At 45.9% G+C, this 15,211-nt stretch overlaps 2 protein-coding genes across 3 annotated transcripts; one reads left to right on the top strand and one right to left on the bottom strand.

Moving 5' to 3' along the window:
* Positions 1-2,984: 2,984 nt before the first annotated feature.
* Positions 2,985-9,231, top strand: wbp2 (WW domain binding protein 2). The gene is made up of 8 exons (XM_086196279.1): positions 2,985-3,237; positions 4,709-4,817; positions 4,928-5,063; positions 5,188-5,280; positions 5,387-5,533; positions 5,611-5,730; positions 6,155-6,231; positions 8,096-9,231. Exons 1-8 carry the CDS (start codon positions 3,179-3,181, stop codon positions 8,141-8,143), a joined length of 789 nt encoding a protein of 262 aa, XP_086052405.1. The 5' UTR covers positions 2,985-3,178; the 3' UTR covers positions 8,144-9,231.
* trim65 (tripartite motif containing 65) lies at positions 9,153-15,087 on the bottom strand. Of its 2 annotated transcripts, none has more exons than XM_086196277.1 (8): positions 14,949-15,087; positions 14,081-14,535; positions 13,581-13,676; positions 11,818-12,048; positions 11,365-11,533; positions 11,178-11,267; positions 10,881-11,098; positions 9,153-10,736 (listed from the first exon to the last, which is right to left on the bottom strand). In XM_086196277.1, exons 2-8 carry the CDS (start codon positions 14,510-14,512, stop codon positions 10,428-10,430), a joined length of 1,545 nt encoding a protein of 514 aa, XP_086052403.1. In that variant the 5' UTR covers positions 14,513-14,535; positions 14,949-15,087; the 3' UTR covers positions 9,153-10,427. The 2 variants fall into 2 exon arrangements, with proteins under 2 accessions (XP_086052403.1, XP_086052402.1); XM_086196276.1 differs by having other exon boundaries at positions 14,870-14,957.
* Between the last annotated feature and the right edge of the window lie 124 nt (positions 15,088-15,211).

Raw genomic sequence — 15,211 nt, 5'->3', positions numbered from 1 at the left:
TGACTTATAGACCAGTAACAGGATGTTGAACTCAATCCTTTGAGACACAGGGAGCCAGTGCAGTGATTTAAGGACAGGTGTCATGTGGTTCATTTTCTTAGTGTTGGTCAGGACTCTGGCAGCAGCATTCTGGATGAGCTGCAGGTGCTTGATTGATTTTTTACTGAGACCTGTAAAGACACCGTTACAATAATTTAGCCTACATGGACTAGTTTTTCCATGTCTTGTTTAGAAAGAAATCCTTTAATCTGTGCAATGTTTTTGAGATGATAATAGGCTGATTTAGTGACAGTTTTTATGTGGCTCTTAAAATTCAGGTCTGAGTCCATAACAACACCAAGGTTTCTAGCTTGGTCGGTGGTTTGTAGTGTCATTGAGTCAAGTTGGCTGCTGACCTCAAGCCTTGCGTTTCTGGGACCAAACACAATGACTTCTGTCTTTTCTGCATTGAGCTGGAGAAAATTCTGGCCCATCCACTGATTGACCTGTAGGATACAGTCACTCAGTGGATGGAGTGGACTGTAATCGCATGGTGACACTGTAATATAAAGTTGTGTGTCATCAGCATACGAGTGGTAGGAGATGTTCTGGTGCTCTATGACCTGGGCCAGTGGGAGCATATAGATGTTGAACAAAAGTGGCCCAAGAATAGAGCCTTGCGGGACTCCACATGTCATCTTTGTTCGCTCAGATTCACAGTTCCCAAGCGACACAAAGAAGTCGCGATCTTCTAAGTAGGATCTGAGCCAATTTAGCACCGCACCAGAAAGTCCAACCCACCTCTCCAGTCTGTCAAGCAACAGGTTGTGATCGACTGTGTCGAATGCGGCACTAAGGTCTAGTGGTACCAATACTGATATTTTAGACGCATCAGTATGAAGGCGTATGTCATTTAACACCTTAATAAGTGCAGTTTCAGTGCTGTGGTGTGGTCGAAAACCTGACTGGAAAGCATCGAAGAGATTGTTTTGGGTCAAGAAAGAATAAATTTGTTGATAGACAACTCTCTCAATGATCTTTGACAAAAACGCAAGGTTAGATATGGGTCTGTAGTTACTAAGTACTGAAGCATCCAGATTAGGCTTTTTTAAGAGAGGTTTGATGACTGCAGTTTTCAGTGCCCTGGGAAATTGACCTGATTGAAGAGAAGCATTTACTATCTTCAATACATCTGATGAAACACAATTAAAAACACTTTTCAGCAAGCTTGTAGGCATCATATCAAGGCAGCAGGAGTGGATTTTAAATTCTGAACCGTTTCTGTCAGAGTTGCATGGTCTATGGGTTGAAATGTTTCTAGATTTCTGAGAAACTGAGGAGGAACTGGTGACATAACTAAGTTGCTTTTGGAGGAGCCACATACTGTTTGTCTTATCTTCTGAATTTTATCTGTAAAAAAGGCTGCAAAGTCATTGCATGACCTGTTGGACACCAGTTCAGCAGGAATAGATGTTGAAGGGTTTGTCAGTCTGTCGGCAACAGTGAATAAGGTGTGGAGGTATCCATCTATCTATCTATCATCTATCTGTCATCTATCTGTCTATCTATCATCTATCTATCTATCTATCTAGCTGTCTATCTATCTATCTATCTGTCTATCTATCATCTATCTATCATCTATCTATCTATCTATCTATCCATCTATCATCTATCTATCTATCTATCTATCTATCTATCTATCTATCTATCTATCATCTATCTATCTATCAATCATCTATCTATCCATCTATCTATCTATCCATCTATCTATCTATCTATCTATCTATCTATCTATCTATCTATCTATCATCTATCCATCTATCTATCATCTATCTATCATCTATCTATCTATCAATCATCTATCTATCTATCTATCAATCATCTATCTATCTATCTATCAATCATCTATCTATCTATCTATCTATCTATCATCTATCCATCTATCTATCTATCTATCAATCATCTATCTATCTATCTATCTATCTATCTATCTATCTATCTATCATCTATCTATCTATCTATCTATCTATCTATCTATCTATCTATCATCTATCATCTATCTATCTATCTATCTATCTATCTATCTATCTATCATCTATCCATCTATCTATCTATCATCTATCAATCATCTATCTATCCATCTATCTATCTATCTATCTATCTATCTATCTATCTATCTATCTATCTATCTATCTATCATCTATCTATCTATCAATCATCTATCTATCCATCTATCTATCTATCCATCTATCTATCTATCTATCTATCTATCTATCTATCTATCTATCTATCATCTATCCATCTATCTATCATCTATCTATCATCTATCTATCTATCAATCATCTATCTATCTATCTATCAATCATCTATCTATCTATCTATCAATCATCTATCTATCTATCTATCTATCTATCATCTATCCATCTATCTATCTATCTATCAATCATCTATCTATCTATCTATCTATCTATCTATCTATCTATCTATCTATCATCTATCTATCTATCTATCTATCTATCTATCTATCATCTATCCATCTATCTATCTATCTATCTATCTATCTATCTATCTATCTATCTATCTATCTAAAAATGTATATTTTTAAATCTATTTCAGAAAAAAAAACGATGAGCATTTTCACCTTTTAAGGAACTGTATGTTGTTGGAACTAACTGAAGAAAATTAACTTAAAATGACAAATAAAAAGTCTTTAAACTTTTATTTTTACATGTATTCAGTCTTTTTCAGTCATGTTTTAAAATTTTGTCCAACTTTTTATCCAACATTTTCTTTGCAAAATAAAAGGAAACATTTTCGTCATGATTTTCTATCCTGTATCATAATTAATCATTAATTATATTCTCAATGTCTACGATCCGGTTTCCATGTTTTTTTCTGATTTAATGACACAATTATCTCATTGCTGTCATAATTAGATTTATATGTTCCAATAAAGAAGCTAAATGGTTCTCTGAAGGAAAAAAAAGAAAGCTCTCGAGGGTGTGTAATGACGTCACAGGTGGGCGGTGCACACATATGGCGGAAGAGCAGGTGTATCGCTAGCTAGCAGCATCACCACCACCACAACCCGCTGCCAGCGCAGACCTGACGGCCAGCGAGGCTGTAGACCGTTCCACAGACAGAAGAACCCCGCTAAGAACCGCGCTGCTGCCGGAGCAGAGCCCGGAGGTCGGCGGACATGTCCCTGAACCAGAACCACTCGGAGTCCGGCCGAGTCATCATCAACAACAGCGAAAGGTAGTGTTAGCACGTCGAACGGGGCTAGCTAACCCGCAGACACCACCGACCGCTCTGACAAGTGTCAGTCCTCGTCTCCGGGGAGAAGAACACCCCCGAGAGATGGAAAATCAACCATAATCGCCCCCCTTTCTTTAATTGTTGTGGCGGTAAATAGAAAAGAAATGCGAAGTAGCTCACGCTGAACTAGCCGTTAACTTGAGTTTAGCCTCTGTTTGTTAGCCAGAGAACCCACCATCGGAGACCCTCATGTCCGACTCAAACATCCAGGTCATTGTTTTGCATATGTTCTCAAGGGTCCAGCCGAAACTAAGTTTGATCCGGTCCGGTCCGTTATGACCCAAAACACACTCGGAAATGCTGCGTGATCGCGGCCATAACAAGGTGTTTATTAACGGGACGTTGCGTCCAACAGAACCGGGTCTGGGACTCCAGGCATGGCCCTCCGTCTGTATTATCAGCACGGGTCAGAGAAACACTTTTAAGCTACAGCAGTATTTAATTATAAATGTAGGAAACGGCTGCAGTTAACAGGACTTTCCCGGCGGATTCTTCTAGAACACGCTGAGGCGTAACGATAAACCCATTACAGCTGAACCAGAACCTGGTCGGCTAATCCTGTTGACTGAGAGCGAGCGATGGGCCGCGTTTGGTAACCGGGCAGCCGCACAGCGCGGCCCTCGCCATCCAACTCGAGGCTGTGAGTTCGGTCAGGTTAGGAGCCAGACTATGGAGAAGCGGGCTGGACGGTCGGAGCACAGCCTGGCACAGCCGGGACGCGGTGCTGTCATCGGTAGACAACAAATTCACATGATTACTTTTGAAAATCACACTTTTTTCATTATTATTGTTTGCAATGATTGCTCAAATATGGTTTTAAAAAAAAACGTGTGACAAAGATGTGGAGGCAGAACATGTACCTTGTAATTTTTCCACTGCCCAAAATGCGAGTGCGGCACCAACATTGAGCTCTGCTCACAGTCAGAGCTGCAGGAGGAACGGAATCTTGATGCCAGCCCACGTAATTATGGAACTGCCAAGAAATGAAATCATTATTTGTAACAGTACGACGCAAAACTGTTGCAGAAGCGCCTTTGTTGTTTGTAAAAGATGTATTTGATAGTGGATATTTATTTAAGATAATGAAACATTTTCATGTTGGAAACGATGCTGCGTGGATGCTTGTGTTTCTGTTTGTTTATTTCTAGTTTAAGTTTGATTCTTTGGTAACTTTTTCAACTTTTAAATATGTTTGAGTTGATAAACACATATTTGATCACCATGCAGGGAGACTCATGTTACCATTTGTTTCTGAGAGTTTTTCTCAGAACATTCAAACAAATTGCATGTTCCAGCAGTGTGTTGTCTTGCAACAGTCTGATCTGGTCTGCATTCCATGTGACATTTGACACGATTGGTGCGATCCAAAGATGTCTGACAGTGACCTGAACATGTTGCTGTGGGTCCTCAGTGTGTTGATGAACTACGATAATGTGGAGCTGATGTTCTGTGACGCTGACAAGCTACCAGAGGCCTTCAGAAAGAGTAAGAAGGGCAGCATCTACCTGACTCCATTCAGGGTGAGAGGGCGTCCCGCTACTTTTAGTGAGCCATTAACTTGCTCCCTCTAGTTGTAGATCGGAGGCAGGAAGATGCGGTGGTGTGTTTACCTGCTGTCCTGTTGCCTCAGGTGATCTTTGTGGCTAAAGGTCGGGATGCTCTGCAGTCCTTCATGATGCCCTTCTACCTGATGAAGGGCTGTGAGGTCAAACAGCCGGTGCTGGGAGCCAATTATATCAAGGGGAGCATCAGTGCCGAGCCTGGAGGTGTGTGTGTGTGTGTGTGTGTGTGTGTGTGTGTATAAAAGTATTACGTGAACATTTAGTGGATCCCTCTCTCTGTCTTTGTTCCTGTTTGTGTGTGTGTGTGTGTGTGTGTGTGTGTGTGTAGGTGGCTGGGAGGGCAGCGCCAGCTTCAAGTTGGTCTTCGCTGCAGGAGGGGCCATCGAGTTTGGCCAGTACATGCTGCAGGTTGCAGCTCAGGGTAAAGTTCCCCAGCATCGTCTTCAGTTCTTGCTGATTTCTCCTGTGTTGTTTAAAATTGTTCACGCCCCCCCCCCCCCCCCCCCCACCTTCTCCATGTCTCCCAGTGTCCAGAGGTCAGCCGGTGTCTCCTGGGTTTGGTGGATGCCCCTACATGGCTAATGGGGCCTACTCTTACCCTCCTCCCCCTGCCAATGGGATTTACCCAGCTGGACCTCCACCTGGCTACTCCTACACCAACCCAACCCCCCCAGGTAACAGTTGTGTGAAACTCAACTGCTCTTGATGACAGAGATTTGTCCAGAATCTAATCTGTGCCTGTGCTGTCCAGCGCTGTACCCCAACCCTCCAGCGTTTGATGCCTCTGCAGCTTACATACCTCCGCCTCCCTATTCTGCTCCTCTGGGCCAGCAGCCCCCACATGACCCAGACCTCCCCTCCTCAGCTGCAGGTGAGTGTCTCCCTTCACACTCCCAGCTCACTGCTGGTGCCACATAGTTTTATATATGCAGTCATGTCATGTAATTTTAGCTTGAAAATATTTACCGGACACCTTCCCCCTCATCTGCACACCCCTGAACAACCACAATGATCTTCTTTGTGGACTTTGAACCACACCTCACAGTCTTCATCTGAACCTCTAGTAGGATGGCATGAGATGCGGGTATGAAAACTGGAAAATTTGATGACGAAGTAATCAGGCCTTGAGTTTGTTTTGATTTGTTTGTGGCGTATATTTCAACTAAAGCCCCAGCCAGGCTCAGCTGCTTCACCTGCTCAAACATGGAGTAAACATCCGCTGACTGCGTCCATGTCTGACCTCGGTGGTACATCAACAGGAGCATTAATTCCTCTCTCATCTGTCTCTTTGCCAGCGGAGGCTAAAGCAGCCGAGGCAGCAGCGAGCGCCAGCAGTGCCACGCTGCCGCCTACGCATGTCTACCTGCCGCAGGTGAGCTGACCTCCGTGTCTCCTCTTTAGCTTCCTGATGTACTGGTCTGACATTTTTATTCAAGTCAGACAGGAGCATGCCGGGATCCGTCACCTTGAGAGAAGCATCTCTGTTAGGCAGCATGAGCATCCCCAGCTCTCTGTCCCATTTATAGTGTCGCACAGATGAAGTACTTGTGTGGTCCAACAGGAAGTTAGCGCCTCTATGGGCTCCCGCAATGCAGAATATCAGCTCTGTTGCAAATGCACATTTATGAGACCTGCAGGTTCTGCTCATCATGGTTCTCTTCACCAAGTATGAATGCCATTGTTGGGAGTACCAAGCTAACGTCGTGCTACAAACGAGCTACACAGCAGGCATCACCACAACTAAGCTGCATGCCTCTGTGGGCTGGTTCAGCTTCTTGTTAGCAGCCTGCCTTTTAAGACGAATAGAAACCTTGAAATTCCCGGCTGAGGTATTTATTGAAGTTCGCCATGACGTAGAATAAAATGTCACAAGCTCGTTTTAACCACTGAACGTTTCTCAGGCATTTAAAACCTGAATCTGAGATGAGGGAACACGACCTCAGCTCAGGTTTGGCCTTCAGTTTGTCACCTGCTCACTTGTAAAAGGTTTTTTTTTTCCCCAATTTTTGAGTTTTTAATCATTCACACACATCAGAAAAGGCATATATCTGACCATAAAAAATAAAAGATTTAAATAACTGGGGGGAAGAACTTATGCTCAAGGTCAAACGATTGTGACTTATTTCACCAGTGTTAGGATACATCATATGTTTGCTTTGAGAATGTTTAAAAGTTCAGCCCCCCCCACCCTCTGTACGAGGCAGAGAGCTGGGGGGTTGTGCAGGCCACATTTATTTAGTTATTCAGGTTCAGCAACCAGTGAAGAAAGTCGTGCATTGGTTTTGCATCCATTTTGATGCTGATGGACTGGTGATCTTGTCTCAGATCAACATTTCAGACAGGAAAAAAGGCATTTCCTTTCTTAGATGAAGAGATATGTCTTTCAAGAGATTCTTCACCCATAAAGTATCATTCAGGTACTTGAAAACAGCTGTTTGAGCTCATGAAGGTGTTGTTTCCCTCCCGACTCCTGTGTGACTGCAGGATGCAGTAACAGCCTGCCACGTGTACTTAGCTTGAGGCCAAAGAGTCCAGAAACGGGCCTTCACAAACACCCAGCAGCAGCGTCGTCTGCTGGAATCCACATCTTCTGCATCATGAAGGCTGGTCTGTACTCGGCACGGCCAGAGGTGTGAAAGGTTTCAGGTCACACGGATGTTCCTGTAGGGCCTGACCAGAATGAGCTGTTGGAGCTCCGTACCGATTTTAGAAATTCCTTTCATGGTCAAACACAACCGTTTAAATTAAGACCAAAATAAAATGGCAAATTAAACAAGGCGGAGGCGCCAGAGCGCTCTCTGCTGGACGCATGACAGTGCACTATTTTTGAATCCCCTCAGGCATGTTTTTGTTTTTTTTTGCATTTTATGAGCTGTAAAAAAGTTTTTTAAGCGTTGGTGCATATCAGGAAATCTGTACCCCGATGTGATAGATGTGTGATGGGCCGATAAAAGCTGGTGCATCAGTCTGGCCGAATTTTTGACAGTTCGGCAGTCTTGCTCTTGTTCTCTCAATTAGCTTCAACTGAAACGTATGTGGAAGGCTCTCACTGCACTCCAGAGCCACAGAGAAATGAGGCTGTGGTGAATGAGTGTCTTTGTGATTATGTGACAGGTAAATACAGCTTTAGAGGAAGCAGCCCTTCAACTCTTGTCTGATGGACGTAAACCCTTCCATTTTAGCAGTTTCCCACATGACATGATACATGACGTCTAACCCTGACCGTCCTGTTCCAGGACAAGCCTCCTCCCTACTCTCCTCCAGAGGACAAGAAGAACCAGTAGACCTGCGTCGCTCTCCTCCTCCTAACTGGAAGCCACTTTACTTTTTTTTTTAAAATATCATTCCCTTTTTTTTTCCTTTAGTCTTCCTGGACTCATTCCAACTCTGGTTTTACATTCCATTGCTTCTCTCAGCTCCACTCAGCCGTTTTAATCAGCTCGATTGTCCTTTAGAGGCACCTTTACTTGATGGGAAGTAGAAGTATTGGCAGCAATATTCAAGGGAGATGAGACGAGGAGTGTTCAAGCCAAAGCTGTCAGTTTGTTTTCCACTGTTGGCTTTTTCTGCATTCTTTGCCTGGGGAGTCACACTGCCATCCTACTCTTAGATCCAGCTTTGCTGTGGCGTTCATGTTTAACCGTGTGATCGACGATCAACTTGAAGAGGATCGTAACCGCTTGACTAACCGAGCCGGAGGTCAGCTAAAGGCAGTGTTTTATTTTTCTATCATTTGTGTGTACAGGCTTTTAATGTATATAATTAGAGACTGAGATGCTGTCTCAAGAACACTAACCTAGAGAGGAAAGGCTCGTCTGCTTTGACAAGCTGGATGACAAAGATTAGAGCGGCGTCCCTGATCCAGGATTAGAGCAGAGAGAGAGGGTGGTCCCGGGCACGTCATGCCACGAGGGATTATCTTTTATATTGTGCAAGAGCAGAGCAGTTAGCCAATGATGTCACTTCCTGTTTTGTCATGTTTCTGAAAATTCGAGACAAGTTGGAGTCATGGCTGTACATTTTGACCCTGATAGGAACCAGGTGTTTCACAGTTTGTGTGTTTGCGATCTCCACACTTGAGTTTTGAGTTTAATCTGAGTCTCCCCTCTTCCTTCCTGAGTGGTCAATAATCTGTTAACTGTATCTGTGGCACATCCGCGGCTGATTCTTTGCACTACCAGAAAGCACTGGGCTCCTGTTTGCTGTCATGGCTGTATGTATGATAACAATAGTAATAAAGATATGTATTTATTAACTTATTTATTGAATAATTTATGTAAAACAGCTCCGGGAAAAACAAAGCATGATGTCAACTCCTGTATGTATGCATTGGATTGGATTTTATTAAATGATCATTTGAAACTGTGGCTTTCTACAGAGTGTTGCGGTGTCACATGATGGAGATTCCCTGGTTGCTCTCAACACAGCACAGTGTATAAACATAGTCCACAATCAGCAGGAGACGCTTGCTGCTCCGTCGTCCTCTCAGTGGTGCTCCTCTGTGCTTGGCGTGTGCAAATCCACGACAGACGGACGCTCCATGTCCTCAACACTGAGTTCAGCAAAGATTTGAAGTATTCAAGAAAGGGAGTATCTAGTACAGCAGATTCCCAGCATGATGAGAATGGCTCCCTTCTCTGTAGTCTCAGCAGTCTTGGTTCTACCGGCTCTGTCTGCGGATCCCGTTCTTCCCCAGGTTGTGGAGACCGAGAGTGAGGAACGTTGATGTAAAAGCTTAAAACTTTTAAGATTCACATTTACAAAATGCAAATAAAACTGCCACAGTTGTCAGAAAACTTGGCGGGTTCAGTTCTAGGATTTAAAAAAAACGACTTGTCTTATGCGTTTGTGCTGCTTGTTCCATCACCGCGAAAGATGAGTCGCACAAAATGAAGAAGAGCTCAGGTCGGATGACGAAGCTGATTCAGGCACAGTCAAAAATGAGGATGTGCATCACATGCTGTTCGCGAGGGCTCCAAAGTCTGAGCAGAGCTGCCTTCAGAGCCCACCTAGGAAATCTACACGTCCTGGGAGCTCCCAGCTTTCGACAAATTACCACTCACAAGGTCATGAATACTACAAGATGGGAGGGGGGTGGTGGTGGTGGTGGTGTTCGAATTGAGAACTAATGAGGAAGGCAGCATCAAAGTGAGGCCTGGTAAACCAGCTGCTCCTGCACAGCCGTCCTCACGCTGTTTTTTTTGATTGACAACATTCATACATTGGATAGCGTGACCGTGGTGGTAGTGAATGGATGCCGTGATCATGCACACACTCAGTCGGTGTTTGTCGGCCTGCAGTGGAGCCAAACACTGGTTTCTGTAGTGCAGTTTTATATTCAGTAATCTGAGAGGCGTTTCTCTGGTAGAAAGGAGCAACAAGCAAGGGGTCAACCTCAAGGAGAAATGACCCCCACCATCAGCTCTTCAAACCTGGAGGAAGCCAGTCATTAGAAAGAAAAACAGATTTTTTAAAACCTCTAAATGGCTAAGGGGGGGCTCGTCTAGAGTGAGTTTCAAAGTGCTTCTCTCCACTCAAACCCTCAGTCATGTGACCTCCCAGGTCAGCTCATGTGGAGCAGAGGGTGATGCTGACGCCCTCTCCGATCCAGCAGGCGGGGAACAGCTCCTGGGTGAAGGCACAGTGGAAGGCGTGCAGCCTGGTCTGGCCGTCTCCGTAGTAGGTGAGCGTTCCCGCCTCGTAGTCCAGCAGCATACCGATGCGGCTGTGCTGGGAGTGGCCCGCCAGGGTCTCGCGCCGCCCGTTGTGCCAGGCGCTCAGCTGCCGCTCGTCCAGCTGCAGGCTCCATGACAGCTCATTCATACCCAACATGCACCTCTTGCCCTTCTCCTTCCTGGGGATGGTCTCATAGGTGACCTGCGGGAGGGAGGTGGGTGACATTAAATATCAACGAGTCTGTGAGTGGTCTAACTTCAGACTTTGGGTGCAGCTTTTAAACTCCAAATGTTCCTGAATATCTGAGCGCCGGTAGCGACCCTGAGAGAAGCGAGGCGTGTTTACCCCGAGGTAGGCCCAGGGCTTGGACACCTCCAGCTCCCAGTAGTGCTGTCCATGTTTGAAGCCCTGAAAGCAGAGCACCTGCCAGGTGTGATCGAAGCGGGCTTCATGGGCTACGACCGGCCGCAGTCCAGAGGTCAGGTGCTCCGCCCTCCTGTTCTCTTGGGACAGGAAGAGATGCCCATTTGCTGTGCGAGGGTCAAAGGTCAGAGAGCAGCGGTCTGTAATGAGGAAGAGAGGGGTGAGTGTGAGGCAGACACTTGCCGCATGTCATTTCGTTGGAGAGTCATGGAAACGCACAGGCACTGAGACCCTCTTTCCCACCAGGATGGCATGGAGCTGCTGGACTGGGAACCACAGCCAGGACAGGCCTCTTATCCTGGGGAGAACCTACAGAACCACAGCACACACGAGGAACCAAAGCACACATGAGAACCCACAGCACAGAGGCAGCTCACAGACAGTGGCGGCGGCGGTGGGGCGTTACCGTCTTTGTCCTGACCCAAGGCTGTGCTCACAGCCTTCTCAAGGTCCTCAGACACCAGCTTGGAGACTCGGCTCAGGACCTCTGTGATACCGTTTAATCGGTCCTGCAGGTTGGGCGTCACGTCTGTGGGCGTCTGCTTAAGGTGCGGAACTTCAACGAGCATCGATTCCTACAGAAGGAAGAAGGAGCTGGTGATTAGCTGTGGATGAGACGCTGAGAGGAGTTTTAACTGACTCAGCACATTTGAATCTGACGGAGGTGTCATCTCAGTGAGTACACCAAGTTTTACAAAGGCAAAAAAACATTTGTCACTCGGCAGACAACAGAAAACTCGCGGGGGCATGCCGGCCCTCTCACAGCAGCAACATCCTGCTAGCTGGCTGGTCCCTGGCCTACATTACAATCATTCCATCTGAGCCAAACGACAGCGTCAGTAAAGCCAGGGGATCAAACCTTGATGAGTTCTGTGTCGGAGAGGTTACGTAGAGCAGCTATCTGGCCTTGGCTCTCTCTCAGTTTCTGGGCGCTCTCCTCCAGCTCAACGAGCCGTGCCTCCGCCTCAGCGATGGCGGCCTCCTTCTGCTCCTCGATGAAGAGCTCTGTGGCCTCCTGCTTCTCAGCCAGCACTTTTATCAGGGTGGAGAACTTCATATTCACCCAGGCGGACGTCTGCTGGAGAGTCACCTGGCGGTAGGAAACAAAGGAAATCTCCCATTCATTTCCGTGGAGAGTTGAGAGCAGGAACCCAGACGACAGCGAGCAGGTGAATGGTGACTGAAACATTTCACTAAGAACCAGTAAACAGGCAAAAGTACATGGCTGCGCTCAAGAACTACACGTCCCACAAGGCACTGCAAACAATAGTTCTGTGTTTAAAATACATTTCGTGACCAGCGACATTTTTTTGGTGTCGTTAGCTAACTTGCCACTGATATCAATAAGTCTTCAATATCAAAATATTCAAGGTTTCTCATCAGAAGGGGAACTCAGGTGTCTGCAGTGCACTCCACCAGGGAGAGACGCTGCTTGGTCATCTAGGATTGTGGGTAGTGTAGTAATTCTCTGTGAGATGACGAATTAAACCATTTTGTCTAATAAGAAGGTTAATATCCTCCAAGCTGAGACTCCCACAGGAACAGACACCTTATGTCCACTTGCTAACTCGTGAGTCGACCTCGGATGTGGGGGGGGGGGGGGGTCGTTTTAAGAATGAGCTCATCTTGAAGTGATGCATCACCCAAAAATTTCATTTGCCTTTCAGTAACTCACAGCTGTCTGTTATTAACTCAAAAATGTTTTTCCTCACTGTCTGACTTCTTGGTGTCTCCAGAAGTCAAAAACGGGAGGCGGTGCTTCAGCTTGTGGCCGACCAGCGACTGTCCAAAACGTCTACTTCCAACCACTCAAGCGCATTGGTTGGTATAATCCAGGTCTTCCTGCCCAGTTTAACAATCCACCAACATTTAGGATTTGAGCTAAACACAAAGTAACAGGTGCCGCTTTGGTTTGGCGCCACCGCGGACCAGCGGGACCGAGTTAAGTGAATACGATGGCGGTCGCGATCACGTTAGGAAGGAGGTGCTACAGCTGGTTTTTAGATCAAGTCCGAGTGTCTGTGGATTACTGAGCTCCCAGATGGATCAAGAAGGCCTGGGTCATGGCGGATGATGCACTTGAGGGTTTGTGAACAGAGGTTTTGGACAGTTTTGCTGTTGTTAGCAGTCGGCCTCCATTAGCTCACGAAAAGTAGGAGGCTGGTGTTTCTGGAGGCATGGAAATGTCCTGCAAGGGTTAAAAAAACGAGAAGCCTAAAATGTGAGTGTGAACGGTAAATGACACTTTTGGGGTGAAGAATCATTTCATCTTGCTTCAGTCACATCAGAGTGAACTCGGCTGTGTTAGTAAAACTACAACACACCGAGCAGGGGACTCTGATTGACAGCTGAGCTTGTTTTGCTCTGTAAGAGGGATTTTCATTTCATCTCATGATGAAAATGACCAAAACAAGGCCTTTACAGACTGCGTACGAACGCAGAATCACGCAGATGTTTCAGGAGCTTCCGCAGGTCCAACAGGGGCCTCGGGATCAAACGGACATGACGGCAGTGGCCGCTCACAAGTCCTCTACGCTGCAGGCGGCGCCACGTTTGGCTCCGGCGGAGGGAAGTCAGGTGTGTGCGAGGCAAATAGAAGACCGGACTCAGCCGAGGGTTCACCTTGGCTTGGCTGATATTTTCCGTCAAGTCGTTGATGCTTTTCTCAATTTCTTCGGTGAGTTTTCCCACTTCTGTACTCTTCCTTTCCAGCAGCAGCTGCACAAAAAACACAGACTGGTATTAAAAAATAATAATAATAATGTTGCTGTTATCTGATAAAAACAACTGATGTTTTAACTGAATTAATGGAGATTTTTTACTAATTATTTCGGCCCTGGTTTTCAAACTTATGAAACTAATTCAGAAAAACAGTGTTAGGGTTGTTTTTTCTTAGAAACGAGTTGCCTTATGAATTCAGAAAAACAGTTTTTTTTCTGAATGACTCATTTCCAAGAAAAAAATCGGCCTCTGACTTCTTTACGCAAACCAGTGCAACGACATATTTTCTCTCAAGGAAACTCGGGATTTTGTCTCTTGAGCGGGTGAAACCCACTTTGACAGCGAGCATCTTTCTTTCTCTGATGAGGGGGAGGTGGTGCACCAGCGTCCTGTTACTCTACCTCCTGATTCTCCCTCTCCGTCTCCAGCAGCACCTTATCGTGCCTCGCACACTCGGAGATGGCACACTCGCAGCACACAGACATTTTGTCCTGCTTGCAGTAGTAAACGAGAGGTTTCTTATGGCGGTCACACATCAGCAGCATGGCTCGGGCCCCCTCGCAGCTCCTCATGTGTGCGTCCCGGCAGGAGGGGCCGGTGCTGTTCGCTGCCTCGGTCAGGACAGACAGGGACACATTTCGCTTGAGGGTGGGCCTGGAGGCAAACTTCTCATTGCAGATGGGACACTGAGGTCCAATATCAGATTTGCTCTTGGTGTCCCAGTGGACAGTGATGCACTTTTGACAGAAGGTGTGTCCGCAGGGGATGGTTACAGGAATTCGGAACCGCTCCAAGCATATGACGCAGCTCAGGTTCAAATTCTGAGGCTCCATCTCGGAAGAAAGAGTTGACACCCCTGTGAGACGGGGACCAAACAAGAAGGTAGTCAGGACTGGAAACACGTCAAGATGACTTCAACACGCCGCTTAACCTGTCCGTAGTGTGATGTGGCTTCTCATAACCAACGATTCTCTAAACAGCAGCGCATTCTGACGTTGCTGTTATTTTTTCCTAATGTGACATCTACACGAACAAAGCCGCTGTCAAGCAGCACCAGCAGCTCGGTCCGTTAGCCGCCACACATCAACTTAGCTGACTGGAGGCAAAAGCTAACGCTAGCTAGCGCCAGCTGGGACTCCAGCGGCCAGCAACGCTCCAGTAACTCAAACTGTCACAAAATAAAAACGAACCGTCTCGATAAATTAGCCCACTGTTTCTTCCTGGCTTCATGGTACAACAGAAGGGAAAAAAACCAACATGAATCCTCACCACTTCGGCAGGAAGATTCATTCGGAGCATCAGTGAATAAATAATAGCGTCAGATGAATCTTCACTGATGACGACACAGATGCTGCCTTCACGTGTCGTCGTCAAAACCCCCAAATGTCGATACTGGAAACAACCCACATGCCTGGAGCATTGCTATTAAAAAGAAGAACACTGTAAAGCATAAAACAGTTGTTACAGCGTTTAAATCTGTTTACAGTGTACATTTACCGAAAACGCATTTATTGTTGTAACTGAACCAAATC

The sequence above is a fragment of the Aulostomus chinensis genome, chromosome 23 (assembly GCF_037954235.1).
Source record: "Aulostomus chinensis isolate RoL2024-O1b breed Wild chromosome 23, RoL_Achi_v1.0, whole genome shotgun sequence".
Taxonomy (NCBI): Eukaryota; Metazoa; Chordata; class Actinopteri; order Syngnathiformes; family Aulostomidae; genus Aulostomus; species Aulostomus chinensis.
This window is presented reverse-complemented; position numbering and strand designations above follow the sequence as displayed.